The sequence below is a fragment of the Elephas maximus genome, chromosome 19, assembly GCF_024166365.1.
Source record: "Elephas maximus indicus isolate mEleMax1 chromosome 19, mEleMax1 primary haplotype, whole genome shotgun sequence".
In the NCBI taxonomy this organism is placed as follows: Eukaryota; Metazoa; Chordata; class Mammalia; order Proboscidea; family Elephantidae; genus Elephas; species Elephas maximus.
Window position 1 is genome coordinate 52,036,767 of NC_064837.1, and position 18,780 is coordinate 52,055,546.

Here is an 18,780-nt window from a genome sequence, read left to right on the forward strand (position 1 = left end):
AGGGATTTCCCAGAGCCGTTCACTAGGGCCTTATGATTTGCACTTCTTTTTCTTGGTATTGACACTCTACCCATTGGTTCTTGGTCCTGGCATCTTTATAGTTCACTGTTTTAGTTATTTCCTGCAAATCAAAAAACTCAAACCTGTTGCCCTCAAATTGATTCCGACTCACGGCAACCCCATGTGTTACAAATTAGAACTGAGCTCCATAGGTTTCTCTTGGCTGTAGTCTTTATGCAAGCAGATCACTACACACCTCTGTGGTGCCACTGGGTGGGTTCAAATCTCCAACCTTTTGATTAGAAGCCGAGCACAAACCGCTTCTGATACCCAGGGGCCTTCTTTTTTTTTCTGTACACCTCAAATCTTTTCTGGAGTAAGGTACGATACAAACAGTAAGACTTGACTTTGGACTGGACAAGTTTTGTTCCTCACATATATAGCTGAGCTAGTTTAGCATATACTTTCAAATGCTATTTATTATCTTTGATTAAAACAAAAGCTATCTGCGTTGAAGAAAGTGGTTCCAAACTACACACATCACCTTAAATACACCTTAGAGACTTTAAAAACCCACATCACCCATATTCCAGGGCACCTCTGGACATTCTGATTCAGGAGGTCTGGGGTAGGCCCCAGGAACCTGTAATAACAAAGTTCCCCAGCTGCCTGTGAAGCAGCAGTCCCCCTGGCCCTGGCCCTCCTGAGAATCTCTTGCCTGGAAAGTAAACAAGGGGCATTTGTTGTAACAATGTATGTCAAGTGCCTTTACAAAGTATTAGTTTTCTAAATAAAATAAATCTCATCTTTATTCAACTGATGTGCTTAAAAAGTAACGGGTGTAAATCGAAATTTGCCAATCAAACCCAGTTAAATTCATTAGGGCATACAATTAAGGAAAAAACCCATCAGGGAAGTGTTCCATAAAATCAAGACTCTCCAATTTACCTGGTCTTTGAGTTTGGCTTTTCTTAAAGTGGTCATACCTGAAGTAAACTGGTGTGGAATAAAAAATATTCCCAAGTTCTTCTTGACAACCCACGTGTTTTAAACCACAACGGGCACCCAATCCTTGTACAAGGCCACAAGAGGCTGTTTATCGGAGTTTCTTGCACCAACTGGACCTAAGAAGTCACTTCTGACTCCACTAGAGGGCGCTCCTTCCCTGGCTCCAGACACTGCCCTAAGCAGACTCAGGGCAAGGAACCAGTTTTGGGGGCGTGGGGGGCACTGAAGGAGAAAGCTGTCACGTGATGCCATGTAGCCTCAGTGGCCCTGTGTTTCTGGACACACTGCCTGCCATTCCCCTGCCCCAGGCAGTAAAGACCCACAAACTGCCGCCACAACTTTTATTACCAAGTACAGAAACCTGGCCCTGAAGATGCAGCATGGAGGTGAGCCTTTCTTCTGGTTCCTCAAGGCTGGCAGGCGTTATAAAAGTGAAGGTGGGGTACACTGGTGTAGGCGGCACAAGTGGCCCATCAGCCAAGGGAAGACGGTGGCACGTGGTTTCTGCCTCCCAAGGTTCAAGTCCGGATGATGGAGCTGCTCCTTGCACACATTCCTCCAAGGTGTGCTGTCTGGTGGGATCCTCACGTGCCCAGGGATAGGACAACTAAGTCTGTGCAGCTCAGACTTTCAGTCTATGGAGTGCTAAGTGCCGGAAAGGCAGAGGGGCTGGGCTGGGCAAGATGGGAATTCCGAACCCGGCACCCCCAGTCAGATCTAGGTCTGAAGATGCCTCAACCACTCTGTCCACCCTCCAAGCTACGATGTTCACCCTGGTGGGGCCCTCGATCCCTTTATGAAGGAGCTGGATTCCCCTTTCCTTGGAAACCTAAGGTCCCTGTTTAGGCCAGAGGGCTGGGAGCAACCGAAATCCCATGTAACTCAAAGTATGAAATCAGTACCCAGGAAACTCATGTTAAAAATCTGTGACAATTACAAGAAATTCACCACAGGCGGAGCTATGCCACAGATGTACCTAAAGAGACCAATGTCACTACAGAAACAGATGGGAGGTAAAACATTGGAGGTGCAACTGAACGCCTACAGTAAAGAAGGGAAGTAAGAACAGAGTTCAAGAGACAAGAAACAAAGACAGGAAGCGGGGGTCAAGACAAATAAAGGCAGGGTTAATACTGACTAGGCTTCCAGTTCTTCTGGGGGAACTCTGAGCAATACTTTAGGTCTTGCCATGAGGTTACCTATCCTAGAAGCGCAGGTTGGCAGGGCCTGTGACGGATGAAAAAATATGCTAACCAGTCTTCTCGGTACTCTTTGCGACTAATCACATTAGATGGAATTCACGAGACTGGCTTTACAGTAAATTCCACAACACAGAGCCTTAATCCATGGCTGATCAGAGAAGGTAAAGGTCCTGGTCCTGAAAACAGCCTCACAAGGACATACACACCAGGGATGGTCTCCGGGGTGCCATCTGCCCATACTGGCTGAGCAGAATAGGGGCTTGGCTGGCAGTCGCTAATATGTTTCAAGGAAGTGAAGACAGCCCAAGAACGCTAAAACTAGAGATGAGACTGGAATCTCGGCAAATCACCAACCTTTGCTCACAGTCACCTTCTACAGGGCCAAAGGACCCCCCGAGCCTGGACATGGGTGCCAGGCTGTACACACTGAAGCTCATCAGCCAGCTATTCTATTAATAACTGGAAAAAAGCAGTGACCAGGGTCTTAAGCCTCAAGACAGAACACTCTCAGGGAATAACACTGGCCTCATTTTAGAAAGGAAAACACCCAACAAGTGTAATGTGGAAAATCTCACTTGTTATCAGCAACAGCTTCACTGTCTTTGTTTCTCCTAGGTAGCTGCTTCCAGGGAAGGATGACAAGTACCAACAGTAAGTTGTTTGCATGTCATTTTTTTCGGGGGCAATGGGAAGGAAAGAAGGGAAATGGCCAGGAGTAAGAGCATGTCAATTGATCTACTGTAATGGGTGCAGGAAAACAAGGCCTCTTTCCCCTACTTCACTTCCACTCCAGGCTATCCACTGGGTCCCAGAAAAGGTCAGATAATGGGAGAATGTGGACAGTGTGCACCTGCTATGTGGACAAAACCACTGAAGTCATTCTTATCCTCTCCTTTCCTTCTTCATCCCTTCCCCTTACATTACTTCCTCCCCCAGTGAGAGAGAGCATGAGAGAGAGAGGAACAGGTATTCCTAAGCACTGTGCTCCCTCTCTGCGATGTCACAGAACACAGAGCATGTTTAAACTTCCACTAGGTTACAGGTCACAGTTCCTCCCAAATGGTCTTCACAGTTACGATGGGCATACTTTTCAGAAGGCAACCTCTTGGACCCTCTCTCTTTCTTGCATGCACGCACTCACACACTCATGCACTCTCTCACGCAGTGGGAACAGTGATCAGCCGCTGAGCTGGGCTGGCTCACGTCAGGTAGTGCACCACAAGGAACATGACCACACAGGTGAGCAGCATGCCGCCGATCATGAAGTACTTGTCCTGGAAAGCCCGCTTCTCGATGAGCCTCATCACCGTGTTGGACAAGCCCAGCATGTTGGCAATGTCTAGGATCTTCTTCTGAGTCCCCTGTGGCAGACGAGAAGAGGAGGAGAACCAAGGTCAGCTTGTTTTGCCAAAGGCAGGTGAATGTCATGAGATGGGGCTGTACCAACAGGTGTTCTCTTGGTCATGCCCAAAGCATATAAAAGGCAACATCAAGCAGAAACAGACCCACTCTCATGGGGCCAATTTATTTGTGATCAAAGTGCCTGAGCAATCCAAGAGGGACAGAAAAGTCTATTCCACAAATGGTGCTGTAACAACTGCCTTTATAATGACATAGCACAAGTATTACATATATATACTACATACCTATACATATGCATGTGTGTGGAAAAATAAACCTTGAGTCATATTGTATGCAAAAGTTAGAGATGGCTCATAGAATCAAAGTTAAAAGTTTAATAAAATTTCTAGAAGAAAACATAGGAGACTATCCAAAAACTGGACACCACCCAGGTGCCCGTCAACAGGTGCATAGATAAACAAATTATGGTGTGCCTGCACAACTGGAATACTCCTTGGGAAAAAAAAAAGGACAGAATCATCAACACATAACCAAGCAAGTAACAATGAGTGAACCTTAAACACCAGAGGCAAAAGCCAGACACAAAAGAGTAGTATGACCCCATTTATACAAAGTTCAATAACAAGCAAAACTAATTTCAGGTGAAATATATATCAGAACGGTGTTTGCTTGAGTGTGCGTGCACGTGCGTGTGTGTGGTAGACTGGCTGGGAAAGGGATGGTGGATCTTTCAGGGGAGATGAGAATGTTCAATATATTGACAGGAAGGTGGGTTACAAAGGTGTACGCACTTGTCAAAATTCACTAAGCTGTACAAATAAGATCTGTGCACTTTATATGTTACACCTCAATTAAAAAAATTTAAATTAGAATCTTTTATATTAAAATAAAGATAACACCTAAAAACTTTCTCTCTACTCCCTAGCTCCAATTATCCTTGATATCAACTGTTCACTTTGAAGCATGAACAGTTCTTCGGGGATTCTACTGAGTACCATGTGTGGGTCAATGGCGCATTTTACGAGAGGGTTTGTAGTGGCAAAGACAGAAACACAACCGACAGACACCAACACAATGACCTAACACCCCTTTAAAGGTCACCACCCATTACCAAAACAAAAGGCTATTTTGCTCCTAAACCAACAGCCCAAACCATCGAGCCTGCCCTCCCTTCCTGCTGTCTAATTTTTATTAAGCACATTCAATTTCTCATGAAGTAACAAAAAGAAAAGAATGCTGGAATCGAATCCAAGTTACTTGCTTGAACACAAATCACCAACTGCCCTTGTACAGGTAGCACCTAACCGAATGCCCCACCAGCCATTTCTTTACTGAATATACATTAAGGAGCAACCAGGAGTAGAGGCCAGAGAAGTGAGAACATGAAGCATCATGGACAGAAACTAAACTCCTGTTCTGCCCAGACAATGATTCAACAAGCCTCTTTGGGAAAGATCTCCCACAAGTCAAACTTTATAGCTGCCACAGAAGGCTAGAGAAATGTTTTTTCCAATGCTGACAGTAAAAATTATATTCTCCCTAAAGATTCTGCTTAGCTCTGAAAACGCTGATTCTTTCATCACTGTATGAAGTCCAAGGCCCAAGCTTCTAGGAGCATCTGAAAATTACCAAAAATTAAAAAAAAAAAGTTTTCATTTTCAACCATAAGTTGGGCCAAATCAGGCTACTTCAGCCCAGCTCCCTCATGTTCGCCCTTATTTTCCTTTCAAATGGTTCAGGCAGAAAATATCCTGACAAAGGAGGAGTGGGGAGAATCAAGAGACAAAACACAGGTAGGAGGAGGTATGCTAAGACACCTGAATTAGAAACCTCAACTTTCAACCCTCAACCACCTGGAGGAGCTTCCCGGCATGTGCCCTTGGTAACGGCACAGGTGGCAGAGGTTGCTGGGACTTGTCGGTGATGCCAGACTTCGGCACGGAGCTGGCATCTGCTCTAACAGTGAGCTCTACCCCCACTGGGTCTACATTGAATGTGACATGGGAGACTTGTCCTAAAAGGATTCTACTGTTTTTCTCACACATGAGAAGAAGGCCAGTAGTTTTCTAAAGAAAGGGCCAACCGATTAATCAACATCTATCATTTCAATCACTGTGGGCGGCTGCTCTGAGAGGGTGGCACCCACGTGGCTGTGGGAGACCACATTCGCAGGCCGCCTGATGCACTGTGACTGTCAGCGGAGGCCCGTACCCCCTCACGGCTCGCCTGACCCTCTCCCTGGTAAAGATGGCAGAGACTGCTCAGAAATGTCCTAAAGTCCCGCGGAGCTGACAGGCTCACCACAGTCCAACAAAAACTAAGATAAAGCTCACACTTCCGAGTGACTGTTTCTCACAGCTCAGTGGCTGGGAGTGCTTCGTTCACAAGGGACCACACCCTGATAACAGGCACAGCCCACACCCCATTATCCATCAGGGCTGATACAGGAAAAGGGCTGAGGCTGAAACATCGTAACTGACATCAGAGGCTGTGTAATGTTTCTGTAAACCACTCCCAGGGGGTCTGAGTCTCAGCAGTGCCAATGGGCGGGGCTTCTAGGAATCCCTGTGTCAGTGGAGAGTCCCTGGGGAACTCCGTGGGCTTCAGGACCTCTGCTGCTAGTCAACCAGGGTGGCCCCTAGGCACCACCCCCAGGGATTATTACTGAAGTAAAAAAAGGTCTGTTCTGAGGCGGTCCACAGTAGGGGCCCTGAGAAAAAACCACCTTAGAGTGAGGCACCAAAGCACAACCCTATTTTTGCTCTTATGAAACTCGATTTTATAGCCTTTCTCAGTCTATTACTGGCTCGCCTCATCCTAGGAGCAAATTCCATGGTAAGTTCAGTAAATGGAAAAAGACCTGATACCAAGAGAGGCCATATGCTGGTTCATTTCAGCACAAGAAATACTACTGGCAAAGGGGATTTGGTTACTTTTGGGTTCATAATAACCCAACTCCACCAAGAAGGACCTCAAACTCCAGGGCTCTGGCTTGCCACCACATCACATGGGTTACATGATCAAAATGGAAACACTGATACAAGCTGCTGGAGGAGGCCAAGATAAGAGGCCTTCTCCCTGTCTCCCACCAGGGACCCCACCTTCAAGGTCAGCCTCTGGGCCCTCAGTCCCTCCAGAATACTGTGGCCGCCTCCAATGAGGTCATCCATGCCGTGGTGGGCTTTGTGGAGGGAGGAGTTAAACTGCAGAGATTCATCCATTGGTATGGTGGTGTCAGAGTCCTGTGAAAAAAACGCAGGGGCTTGATTAACTTCGCTTGCTGGTTACCTCCTGAGGTCCCTCCTGACTACTTAAAGTCAAGCCAGTAAAACAGCCACAGGGAAGAGTGCAAGAATCACAGGAACCTAAGAGAAGAAAACGCAAAGATCTGGAATGGCCGTTTGCACAGAGGAAGAGGGAGTTTTCAGACTTGTCACTCCCTAAATAAACCCCGCTGCACAAGGCTGGTTAACTCCTGCCTCTGTATCATCGCCCCCACTTAGGAAAAAACTCTCCATTCTCTTAAGACCTCATCTGGCTCTGTCCAAAGGCTTCTCTGACTATTCACTAATCTAGTTTGTTCCAAATGTTCCTTTACTTGGCCTTCCCTCATACAGTATTAAGTGTTGGTTTTTGTTCCTTAGCCACTTCATCTCCAGCTTATCTCTCCAGTTGGATGGAGATTGACCAAGGGTAGAAGGAAGGGACGGTGTCTCCCTGGAAGCCTTAATACTGTTTAGATGGGACTATGCTCCCAAGCAAGGAGCCCTGATAGCACAGTAGATAAGTGCTTGGCTGCTACCCGAAAGGCTGGCAGTTTGAACCCACCAGCTGTTCTGCAGGAAAAGCTGTGGCGGTCTGCTTCCGTAAAGATTTACAGCCTGGGAGGCCCTATGGGGCAGTTGTACCCTGTCCTTCAGGGTCCGGATGAGTCGGAATTGACTTGATGGCAATGGGTTATGTTCTCGAGCAGGGAAGAACAGTTTGCTAAATCAATGAAGGGGGAAAGAACTACTATGGATCAAGGACTCTCCACTTTACATGCTCATCACCCTAAGCTGCCGTAATCGTCATACCAGCCCTATAAGGTATTTGTACTATTTTTATTCTCACTTTACAGATGAAGAAACTGAAGCCCAGAGAGGGGAAGTAACTTATTCAAGCTCACACAGCTGGTGAGGAAGTCGGGTGGGGCATGAATCCTGGTACTGAGCCTGCACCCTTAACCACACTGGAGAGAGAAACACCCGCCCTAATCCTGGCGGCTCTCATTTCACACTGAAAATGGACTGTATGCAGAAACAGGTTACTGCATCACCAGTTATGACACTGTTCTCTTCTCCTGTCCAGCCCCCTGACCATCGCATACTGTTCTGCTAGGCACAGCCATTTAAACCACTTCCGGCCCAGTTTCAATTATCACAAAGAGGTTAAACCACCTTTTCTCTGCTGCTCAAGTTCGGAGTGGTTTTTATTCCTTGCTGACAAGGAGCTTCTCACAGGTATGCTGCAGGTCTTTTACTTTTTTCATAGGCTTTACTCTTATCACTTTAAACAGCACTCTGCATACCGCTAATACTCCGTGGGTCAGATGGCCCAGCGTTCAAATGAAGCCACTAGAGACACCTCTGCGTTTCTCTGACTGGCATTCACTGCATGCCTTTTATATACAAATCTTTCTTACCCTTCCACCTGAAAGGGTGTGGCTGATGGGCCGCTCTGGGAGAAATGTTACACCTCCAGACAGCAGAGCAGCCAGGAGGAAGTTCATTAGGCAAGTCCACGTTTACTAAGGGCCCACTGTCTGCACAGAATCACACCAAGCTGGTGAGAAACAAAATAATCCACAGTGAGGATCGCTGGCCTAAAAAAGACCTGAATACAACATCCTGACTATCAACAGCCCCTGGAGTGTCTCTTAGTGTGTCTTACACTCCATTACATTTTTTAAATTGTTAATCATTGTTACGTGATCGCTTACACTGGAGAAACAAAAGCTGCCGAGACACATTCTGAAATACTCAGGGAAATTTACTGCCAAACACAGAAGGCACCATGAGCCTTAAACATCTGCAAAGCGAGGACTGGTGTGAATTCTAAAGGCAGCCTTAGAAAGCTAACATGACTTTAGAAAACGAACCCTTCTGTAAAAAAAAAAAAAGATGAAATGCAAAAAACAAAACAAAACCAACCCTCATTTTGTGCACTATATTACGCAGGACACAGAAAAAGGCCAGTGTGTTTACAGCCGAGTGCAGGAAACGACCCTACTGAGACTTGAGGGCAGGGACAAGGGTGTTCTAAGAAACCAAACGCCCTAACCAACAGCTGCCCCCAAAGAGGCTTGAGTCCAGCAGTCCATCTAAAACTAAACATCTGTTAACAAATTCCTCCAAATTGCTGCTCAGACTAGGGGCAAAAACTTTTTAATGCCTCTGACACTGGAACCCTCCCCCCATCCCTCACACACACACAGAGCACAAAGGCGACTGCCCGAAGGCAGCTTTGAAATGCCGCCTTCCCCACAAGTGGTCTATGGTCTAATCACCTGTCTCTATCTGATCAGAAAAACGTTTCCACGATGTGAACTTCCACCTTTGCATCAGACCAGTCACACCAGGTAATTTTCACCTCTGCCCATTCCCCTAATTGAACTGCTTCCTCTTCAGGTTTCTGTGCAAGAAAAAGAGATTCCCTGTCAAGGTCTAGCCTCTGTGGTTGCACAAAGTCCACTGTTATTTCCAGTTGGTCTTGTCCTCATCCGTCAGCTCCACACACCCCAAGAGGACGGAGCCCAGGGACCTGCGCTCCAGCCCCAGCCAGGTGTCCGAATGCCTGCCGCCCCCACCCCAAGATGCCTGGCTTACATTAGTGGTGAAGGTTCGAGACAGAAGCTCCTCTCGCTGCCTCTCCTGCTCCTCCCTTGCATAGCGCTGGTGCTGGAAGTTTCTGAGAGCAGTCTGCAGGTGCTGTACATCATACTTCAACTGGTCAACTCGACTGGAATTGATGGAGAGAGAGATTAAATTCCCAGAAACCCAGTGCAGCACAATTGGAGGTGGCCAGGCTTGGTATTTAGCAAAGAAGACGTTTCCTCACTTCTCTCTACGCCAGCAAGTGCTATCCCCCCCGCAAAATCTGATTCTGATCAACGATGCTAAAAGTAAAGACAGCCTGTGGTTAAAGTAGGGCTGTAGCTCACAGAGATTCCAGCAGCTTCACTTAAGTATCTGCTGGTCTCTGATTCCCAGTGCACGACAGGGAACAGGTGACAGGAAGCAGGCTCGCTGACCTCTTCCTGACCTTCTAAGGATTATATCGCTCTCCTAAAAAAAAGCCCAAGGGCACCTTTGGAGTAAAGTTTCAGCAAACTTTTGGAAGCATGGGCTGGGAGCATAGATGGTGAGGGTGGTTTCATTTTAATTTCATGTAGTATATCAAGCGCTAAATCAGTATTTCATTATAAATAGGCTGAATGAAGTGATGAAGGGCAAGATTTCATTTCAACCCAGGAACGCAGTGAGAACCACAGAGCAGAGAACTCCCTGGCACAGGCCTGGCACAAGTGGCTATGGGTTTGGTCAGCTGAACAGTACTGGAGGCAAAATTCCAAGTGACACAAAAAAGGGAAGGAGACACACAGCTTCTGAGCCCCAAATCTCACAGGCTTTTTGAGGGAATATCACTCAGACAGAATTGTGCCCTTTATCAGGACTTTATCTTTGTGTAGTCTCAAGTCTTTCAGCATATAAGTGGATTTTCAGAATATTCCATAGCCCTCCCTGGGAGAAAAGCCCGTCTTGATGAGCCTGGGGTATCAGAGCACTCACAGTTTGGCATTCTGCCTTTTGTTAGGGGGTTCCTTGCTGGACAAAATCTCCAGACGTTCTAGATGGCTGAATATCTGGTCTATTCTTGCTTGGATTTCATTTTCTACTACTGCATAAAAGAGAAAACAGAATAATTGCTGGCAAAGAGACAGTGAACTTATATTAGAATGACAAATCAAGTATGTCCTTCTTTCCATACCCAATAAGCTCAAAAACATATACTTCAAAAGGAGAAAAATGTACATATTAATGGATCGTGGAAAAAAAATTCAAGGTATGCTAAGTGACCCTGTAAATGTTGTTTCCAAAAAAAAAAAAATCTGTATGTCTGTTAATGCCATGTGGATGTTGTTAGGTGCTGTTGAGTCGGTTCCAACTCCTAGCAGCCCTATGTGCAGCAGAATGAGACGCTGCCCAGCCCTGCGCCATCCTCACAATTGTTGCTGTGTTTGAGCCCACTGTTGCAGCCACTGTGTCAGTCCATCTCCTTGAGGGTCTTCCTCTTTTAATGCCATAGCAACACCAATTTTTAAAAAAGCTGATGGCTACTCTGTAGAAATAAATTTCCTGCCTTTAGAAAAGCAAAATGAGTATTTAAAGGTCACCCAAATTAATATTTTGAGCTAAATGCAGTATTTTCTGATACAGAATGAGATCTTTTTTCCTTTGAGACTGCTCTCAGATATGGATTATAAACACCTGGTGAAAAGACTGCCAACTGAGTTCCCTATGGTAATGAGGTTAAAAAAATCATAGAAGGAAGGAGATTAGTATGTGCAACATACAGAGATGACTTCCCTTAAGGCTTTCATAAGAATGGGTGGGCTAAGCAGCATTTGAGTCCCCAGAATAGACCGAACATCAATAGGAAAGGCCCAGGAAAGAATCCACAGAGGTGAAGATATGATAAACTCAGTCATTTTCCTTATCCCTTTTGATAAGACAGTCAACATAACCCCTTTTCCATTCCTAATCGTGAAACAATGGGGTCATTGGGAAGGCAAACAAAGTCTGTGGACAGAAAGTGAACTGGGCACAGAAGGCGTCCAGACTGCTTCTCGCCTGCGAAGAAGTGACAGCAGCGGGGACACTGCCCCTTCCTCGGGCTTCACGCCTACAGCTAACACACAGTTTAGATTAGAGCAAGGTGGGGCCCAGAACCAAGAGACGAGATGTTCTTGAAGCTGCAGAAGGGAGGCGCGAGGAAACAGAAGTGGGCAGGAGACAAGTGAGAAGGTGGCTCCTGGAGCCTTTGGGCAGCCGGCAGCGTCCAAAGGTCTTACTCTGATAAAGGACCTTTTCTAACAGAATTAAAGACTAAAAAGGCACTTGTCTCAAAAGAGACCATGGTGTGGGAACTAAACTAATTAATATTGCTGTTCATTTCTGAATAATCCTCCTAAAGAGCCACCCTTCTCAACTCAGAAGAAACAACTGTTTCTAGTTCAACATCTGAATCTTTAAGGAGTACATTCCTCCAAGGACTCGGTAATTAGATTAAGACAGATGGAAGAAAGAACTTCCATTCCCAAGGGACCGTGTCAGGTTGAATGGAGGGGTAATGGGGGATAAGACTTGTGGGATTCCAGAGGGCACAATCAGGGAAATCAGCGACTTTGCCACGGGGTGTTTCTGTCCACCCTCACCACAAAACCCATTCCCGCTGAATCATTAAGCCCCGAGGCCGCAAGGCAGGCAGGAAACCCAGCCCATTAGCACCGTGTCATCAGAGAAAGGACTCTGGTGGCGCAGTTAATTACTCACAGTGCAGAGACTGCTTGTCTGCCGTCTCCAGGCGTCCCATGTGAGACTGGATCTCGTGGACCTGCCTATGGGAGGGAGGAAATGAGTGAGACAGGAGTAATCAACAGAGCTTCAGTCAGGAAAGACAGTTTTTCTGATGCCAACATTGGACGGATTTAAATTGACAGCATCGCTGAACTGTAAAATTTGTAGGTGGCACTTTAGGCCAAGCGTTTGGGCATGGTTTCTAATATTTTAACATTAATTGTAGTAATGCTGATAGGCAGCATGTATTGAGGGCTTACCACATATGAAACATTCTGCTAAGTCAGTTAAGTCTATGAGGAAGATACCATTATCATCCTCATTTTACAGTCGAGACAACTGATGCCCAGAACATTTATATAACTTGTTCAAGGTCACACAGCAAGTCATAGGCCTGGATCTGCACAGCCAACCCCGCTCTGTTCTATGACCCAGTGTGCTGAGTACTGGTCTGACCAAGGGAGAGTCAAAGGGCAAGGGAGAGATGATCTTTGTTCTCGAGATACAGTATAATTAGGAATGACGGGCCAGAGAGACACAAAGTCCCAAGAAGATTTAAGAGAAAAACAACACATGTAAGTGCAAAAATGTAAGCTGAAGAGCTGTGTACAACGGTGCCCAGCGAAAGCAAGAGAATGGCTGTGAACGAGTAAGGGTGGGGGGAGGAAGATCTGTGGGTGGGGGAGTTCTGATTTGGTGAAGATATGAAGAAAATGATATGGAGAAGGGCGTGCAAGGTGTGTCATGTGGATCACAGCAGGCTGGCCTGCCTAAAAGAGAGTCAGGCCAGAGGGGAGAGGGCGTGGAGGCAACTAGTTGGCGGAAACCGCTCAGAAGAAGGCCCTGAAAGACAGGGATCTCCTGTTCTGTAAACTCTTTCCCTGGCAATTGGCATCTCGTTTTGGAAATGCAACACTACACCCCGGACATCTGGTGCGGTCCAAGACATCAGGCCCCAAAGTTGGCTCTCCAAATATCTGGACTTGACACAGAAGAGGGAGAATTGGGGTTTTCTCTGTTCCTGCTGCTCAAGGGAGACCTCAAGCCAATAGGTAGAAGTTTCACGATGACAGATTTCAGCTTAACAGAAGAAAAAGCAAAAACAATTATGAAAGGTCTCAAGAAAAAAGAAAAAAAGCTCCTGCTTTTTTTAACATAGGGTTTTTTAAACACAGGGTATATGGACTATATTGGGCTTTATAGGGGGTCTTCCCAAACATGAGTTGTTGAAAGACGGTGGTGGTCCCTTTTCATCCTTAAATTCTACGAGGCCAGCCAGAAGAGATGATGCCAACACCCACAGAACCCTAGTAACACTCTTCTGCTGGCTTGGCTACACAATTTCTTAAGCTAAAAAAGATAAACTTCAAGAAGTTGCAGGGAAACATTACTGACTTTTCCCATCCAATTTCAATTTGCTTTGAATGAACTAGAGAAGATATAGCCAATAAAGTGATTCCAATCTCTCCATTTCATGCCTGAGAGGAAATCAAGCCAAAACAACAAAGCAAGTATGAATGGCATGGTGGGAACAGTTAACATGCCAAGTGGAAAAGCTGTTCTAAACTGAACTGGAATTCAGGCCACACACTCAAAGCCAATAAGGAGCAGGTGATACACAAGTATGACTTGAGAGTGTGGACATTAGAAAATGCAAGTCCTAGCTCATCCAGTATGGGGTCTGCGGTGCATTTGGGTGACTACAGAACCATCCAGAGACCTAGCAGGCAAGGGTCGCTGTCCCAATTTTGCTGTTTTAAAGGGATTTTACAGAAGATCGAGAAAGAATTTAAAAATTAAACTGCTTTTTAAAAGTCCATGAAACTGGCCCCGGATAAGTCAAGCACAAAGTCAAGAACAAAGTAGGAGGCTACACTCTACCTGATTTTAGAGCCTTTTATACCGCCACAGTACTCAAAACAACCTGGTACTGGTACAACAACAAATACATAGACCAATGGAACAGAATTGAGAATCCAGACATAAATCCATCCACACATGACCAGCTGATATTTGACAAAGGCCCAAAGTCAGTTAAATGGGGGAAAGACAGTCTCTTTAACAAATGGTGCTGGCATAACTGGATATCCATCTGCGAAAAAATGAAACAAGACCCATACCTCATATCATGCACAAAAACTAACTCAAAATGGATCAAAGCCCTAAATATAATACCTAAAATGATAAAGATCATGGAAAAAAAAGTAGGGACAATGCCCTAATACATGGCATAAACAGTATGCAAAACATTACTAACAATGCAGAAGAGAAACTAGATAAGTGGGAGCTCCTAAAAATCAAACACCTATGCTCATCCAAAGACTTTACCAAAAGAGTAAAAAGATTACCCACAGACTGGGAAAAAGTTCTTAACTATTACATTTCTGATCAGTGTATGATCTCTAAAATCTACACGATGCTGCAAAAACTACAAAAAGACAAATAATCCATTTAAAAAATGGGCAAGGGATATGAACAGGCACTTCACTAAAGACATTCAGGTAGCTAACAGATACATGAGGAAATGCTCATGATCATTAGCCATTAGAGAAATGGAGATCAAAACTACAATGAGATTTCATCTCACTCCAACGAGGCTGGCATTAATCCAAAAAACACAAAATAATAAATGTTGGAGAGGTTGTGGAGAGACTGGAACACTTATACACTGCTGGTGGGAATGTCAAATGGTACAACCACTTTGGAAATCGATTTGGCACTTCCTTAAAAAGACAGAAATAGAACTACCATACGATCCAGTAATCCCACTCCTTGGAATATATTCTAGAGAAATAAGAGCCTTTACACGAACAGATATATGCACACCCATGTTCACTGCAGCATTGTTTACGAAAGCAAAAAGATGGAAAAAAAAAGTCTATGAAACTACCCTCTGCCGTCCTACACCTCCCCCCTCCGGCAATTTTTTATCCCTTTCCCTCCCCATGCTGCCTCTGACCACCACGAGCAGTGGGACAGAGCGGAATCAGGGTTTTGGAGTTAAAGACTGGGTTGAAGTTCTAGTTCATCTATGTACTAGATGAGGGACATTAACAAGCCATTTAACTCACTGGTGCTTTTGTCTCCTCAACTGTAAAATAGTGGCACTGATGACAGCAATTACTTAAAGGGTCTTAGATCCAAATGCAGTATGAAATGCTGTGTAATCTCTACAGCATCATACCAAAGTTCATTTGTTGTTTTTACTTTACTTAAAAATAGTGGGAACCATCTGGCCCTTTTTACATCATCCACTTTGCCTGTTCATATTTAGCCTTTACCTCATCAGAGAGCACAATCTAAAAAGGAAAAACTGGTCTTGAGATAAGGAAATAGTTCTCAAACTCAACTGTTCATCAAAGTCACCTGGAAAGCTTGTTAAAACAGGGGTTCCTGTGTCCCAGGACTATTGAATTAGAATTCCTAGGGATAATGTCCAGGATGCCAGACCAATCCTGGACTACAGCAGAAGACAAATGTGGGCACCTTCACTACCACCGAGATCTCAGAAGTAGAAGCCTGGCAATTAGTTTTCTATAAAAGTCAACCTAATGCAGTATTATTTACACATAAAATGTTTATTGTTTTTCATCTTTTTGTCTTCCCATTACTATTCAGGTAGTTCACGAGTTTCCAAGATCTAGAACTTTAAAATGCTGATCTAATTCCAATGTACTTTCAGGCACATGGCAAGAGATAACCATAAATTGGGTTCAAAGTTCCAGCAAAATCAATATAATCAGTTACTGTTGTGTCAATTCAGCTACAATCAATTTCTGGAATTGCAAAACTTAGTTGCTGGTGCTCACAGCACTTTGTATGTCCTTTTAAAGATACTCAGTGGCTAGTATTAAGAACGGAAAGGGGCCCTATAGTTCAATGAACCCTTAGCTATCATTTTACACATGAGGAAAACAAGGCAAAGATTTCTAGAACCAGATCTACTCCTGGTCCAGTACTTGAAGGGAAAGGCTGATTAGGTATACTGCAGCATGAAAGAAGGTAAACTTCTTGAGGGCAGGGCTGTACTGCCAGCACTGAGAATGGTGCCTGACATAGTAAAACCAGTAGCCATCAAGTTGATTCCATGGCAACCTCATGTGTGTCAGAATAGCTCCATCTAGTTTTCAATGGCGGATTTTCTGGAAGTAGATTGCTAGACCTTTCTTCCAAGTTGCCTCTGGGTGGACTCAAACTCCAAACTTTCAGGTAGCAGCTGAGTACATTAACTGCTTGTACCACCCAGGGACTCCTGACACACAGTAGGAACACAATAACTACTCATTGAATGAGGGACTGAATAGTGGCGGGCCTCACAGTAGTGGGTGAAACCGGTTTTTGTAAGTAAAGTTTTATTGGAACACAGACACATCCATTCATTTACTATACTGTCTATGGCTGGTTTTGTACTAAACTGCAGAGTTGAATAACTGCCACAGAGGCTGTATGGTCCACAAAGCTTAAAATATTTACTATCTGGCCCTTTAAAGAAAACTTTGACGAACCTTGATGTAGAGTCAGAATGAGGGTGGGTTGCTGGGGGCCTGCAGAGGTAAGTGGTTCATTTACACTCTACAGTCTTGGGACCAGTTTGCACAGAACTGAGCTACCCACATTTCCCTGTGAACAGCTACCACCTGCAGCTAAGATTCTCTAAACAAAACTATTCTTGAAAAGAAAACGGATCACAGCCTCCTTAGAAATCCTTTAACCAAAGTAACTAACTAGATGAGACTCTACATCACAGATTAACTGCAAGGCACTACTGAGCCCACCATGCCTTGCTAGTGTAAAAGATTTGCCCTTAGTGACATGAGCATAAATTTGGTTCATTTTTTCTCCATTTGACTCACAGGTCTAGCTTTTCAAGTCCCTTCTTATAATTTTTATACGAGAATTGGGTCCCTAGTGGAAGAGCAAATTTCGTTATTTTTATACTATTACAAAATAGGCTCTGTATTTTCAAACTAAACACTTCATCACCAAAGTAAAAACAAAGAAACACATAAACTGAGAAAAAGAAAGATAAGAGGAACGTCGTCCTTTTATCCCTAAAGCTCCAACGTATTTGGTTCTCAGGCTGTGAATTCATTAGAGCGGTTGGGTGTCTATTTTACTTCATTTCCAGGCCCTGGGACTGTGATTTTAAGTGTTTTCAGCAGAACAAAACTGTAGCATAAATTTGAAAGTTGTTAAAACACGGCTCCTATTACCATGCCCAACTACATATTTCAACGAGTTCCAAAAATGCAGGACAATATGAATAAAGGCCACTACCAAGGAAGTTATGAGAAGCTAAACCAAAACTCGATTTCCTTAAAGTCGACCCATAACCACATGTTAACAGCAAATAATACTGAATGCTACTCGTACAGCAATTTCTTTGTGCCATAAAAAGATGGTCTTTAGGGTAAAACGAATCAGCATAAAAGGAAAAAATCACGGTGTGGCAGCAATAAGTTTGGGGCTGATCCTGAGTGGGGACTGAATCATTTGGAACCGTGAGCTATAATGAAACTTTCTCTGACCTCAGCCCAGTGATGGATTCTTCTAAATTGCTTAAGGAAATCCCTCTTGTACTGCTCATTTACCCTCCACCCCATCCTGTCACACTTTAGTAATTTTTTCGAACGTGTCTTGACTCTCCAATTAAACAGTAAAATCCTATGGGCAAGGGCCGTGTCTCCTACTTCTCGTGTCTCCCAAGCTCTACCAACCAGAGCACCTAGGTGGTAGGTGCTGAACACAGTATTGAGCCCTGGTGGTGCACTGGTTAAGAGCTCGGCTGCTAGCCAAAAGGTCGGCAGTTTGAATCCACCAGGCGCTCCTTGGAAACCCTATGGGGCAGTTCCGCTGTGTCGCTATACTGTCGCTCTAAGTCGGAATCGATTCGACGGCAACGGGTTTGGTTTTTGCTTTTGGACACAGTATTATAACCAGTAAGTGCGATTTTCCCTCCACTCAGTCTACCCAACAGGTAATCACGGACTCGCAGGCTCGGGTGGCGACCCCAGGAGCCACCCAGCCCCACGACTCTAGGCCGCAGGCTGGACCCTCTGTCCGCCGCTAACCTGGGCATCGAGCCAAAGATTGAGCCGCCCCCGGCGAAGGGACTCGGCATCCACACTAGCGGATGCCCCAGGTCTCAGCCCTGAGGGCCGGCGTCGCTCAGCCTGGCCTCGGCCCCGCCCGTGCCCCACCGCGGCCCTCACTTGTGCGTTTGTTGGTACAGCGGCTCCATGGCGCCAGCCGCGCCGGCTCCAGCTCAGGCTTCCCCAGAACACGTCTTCACAGCCCCCTTCCGGCTTCCGGCTACCGGCTTCCGGCTTCCGGTCGCAGGGCCCGCCCACCCCTGCGGGCCGGGACTGCCCGCATGCGCGCCTGATTGGCCATGGGAACGAGACCAGAGAAGAGGGACGAAAAAAAGGCTAGGAGAGGAAGAATAAGTGTGGTCGGAGGCCTGGTCTCACATGGGACACAGGAGGTGTAGGTTTGGGGGAAAGGTTGGCTTCAGGATTGAGTCAGACATTGGCAAGGACAGCCGCGGGATACTGACGTGAGGTCCTCAGAGTCAGTTTGAAGGCAAGCAG

At 45.4% G+C, this 18,780-nt stretch overlaps 1 protein-coding gene across 1 annotated transcript; it reads right to left on the bottom strand.

The window, feature by feature from the left end:
- Window positions 1–538: 538 nt before the first annotated feature.
- GOSR2 (golgi SNAP receptor complex member 2) lies at window positions 539–18,490 on the bottom strand. The gene is made up of 6 exons (XM_049860433.1): window positions 18,403–18,490; window positions 12,167–12,231; window positions 10,403–10,511; window positions 9,440–9,572; window positions 6,674–6,814; window positions 539–3,571 (listed from the first exon to the last, which is right to left on the bottom strand). The coding sequence occupies exons 1-6, from the start codon at window positions 18,429–18,431 to the stop codon at window positions 3,410–3,412; spliced, it is 639 nt and encodes a 212-aa protein (XP_049716390.1). The 5' UTR covers window positions 18,432–18,490; the 3' UTR covers window positions 539–3,409.
- Between the last annotated feature and the right edge of the window lie 290 nt (window positions 18,491–18,780).

What these genes read in the sequence shown, in the direction of transcription:
- GOSR2 (XM_049860433.1), bottom strand. Translation starts at nt 18,431, where the DNA reads ATGGAGCCGCTGTACCAACAAACGCACAA. An exon ending in CTGTACCAACAAACGCACAA is followed by an intron (nt 12,232 to 18,402) that starts GTGAGGGCCGCG and finishes TCCCTCCCATAG; the next exon opens with GCAGGTCCACGAGATCCAGT. An exon ending in CCCAGAGGCTGACCTTGAAG is followed by an intron (nt 3,572 to 6,673) that starts GTGGGGTCCCTG and finishes CGTCTGCCACAG; the next exon opens with GGGACTCAGAAGAAGATCCT.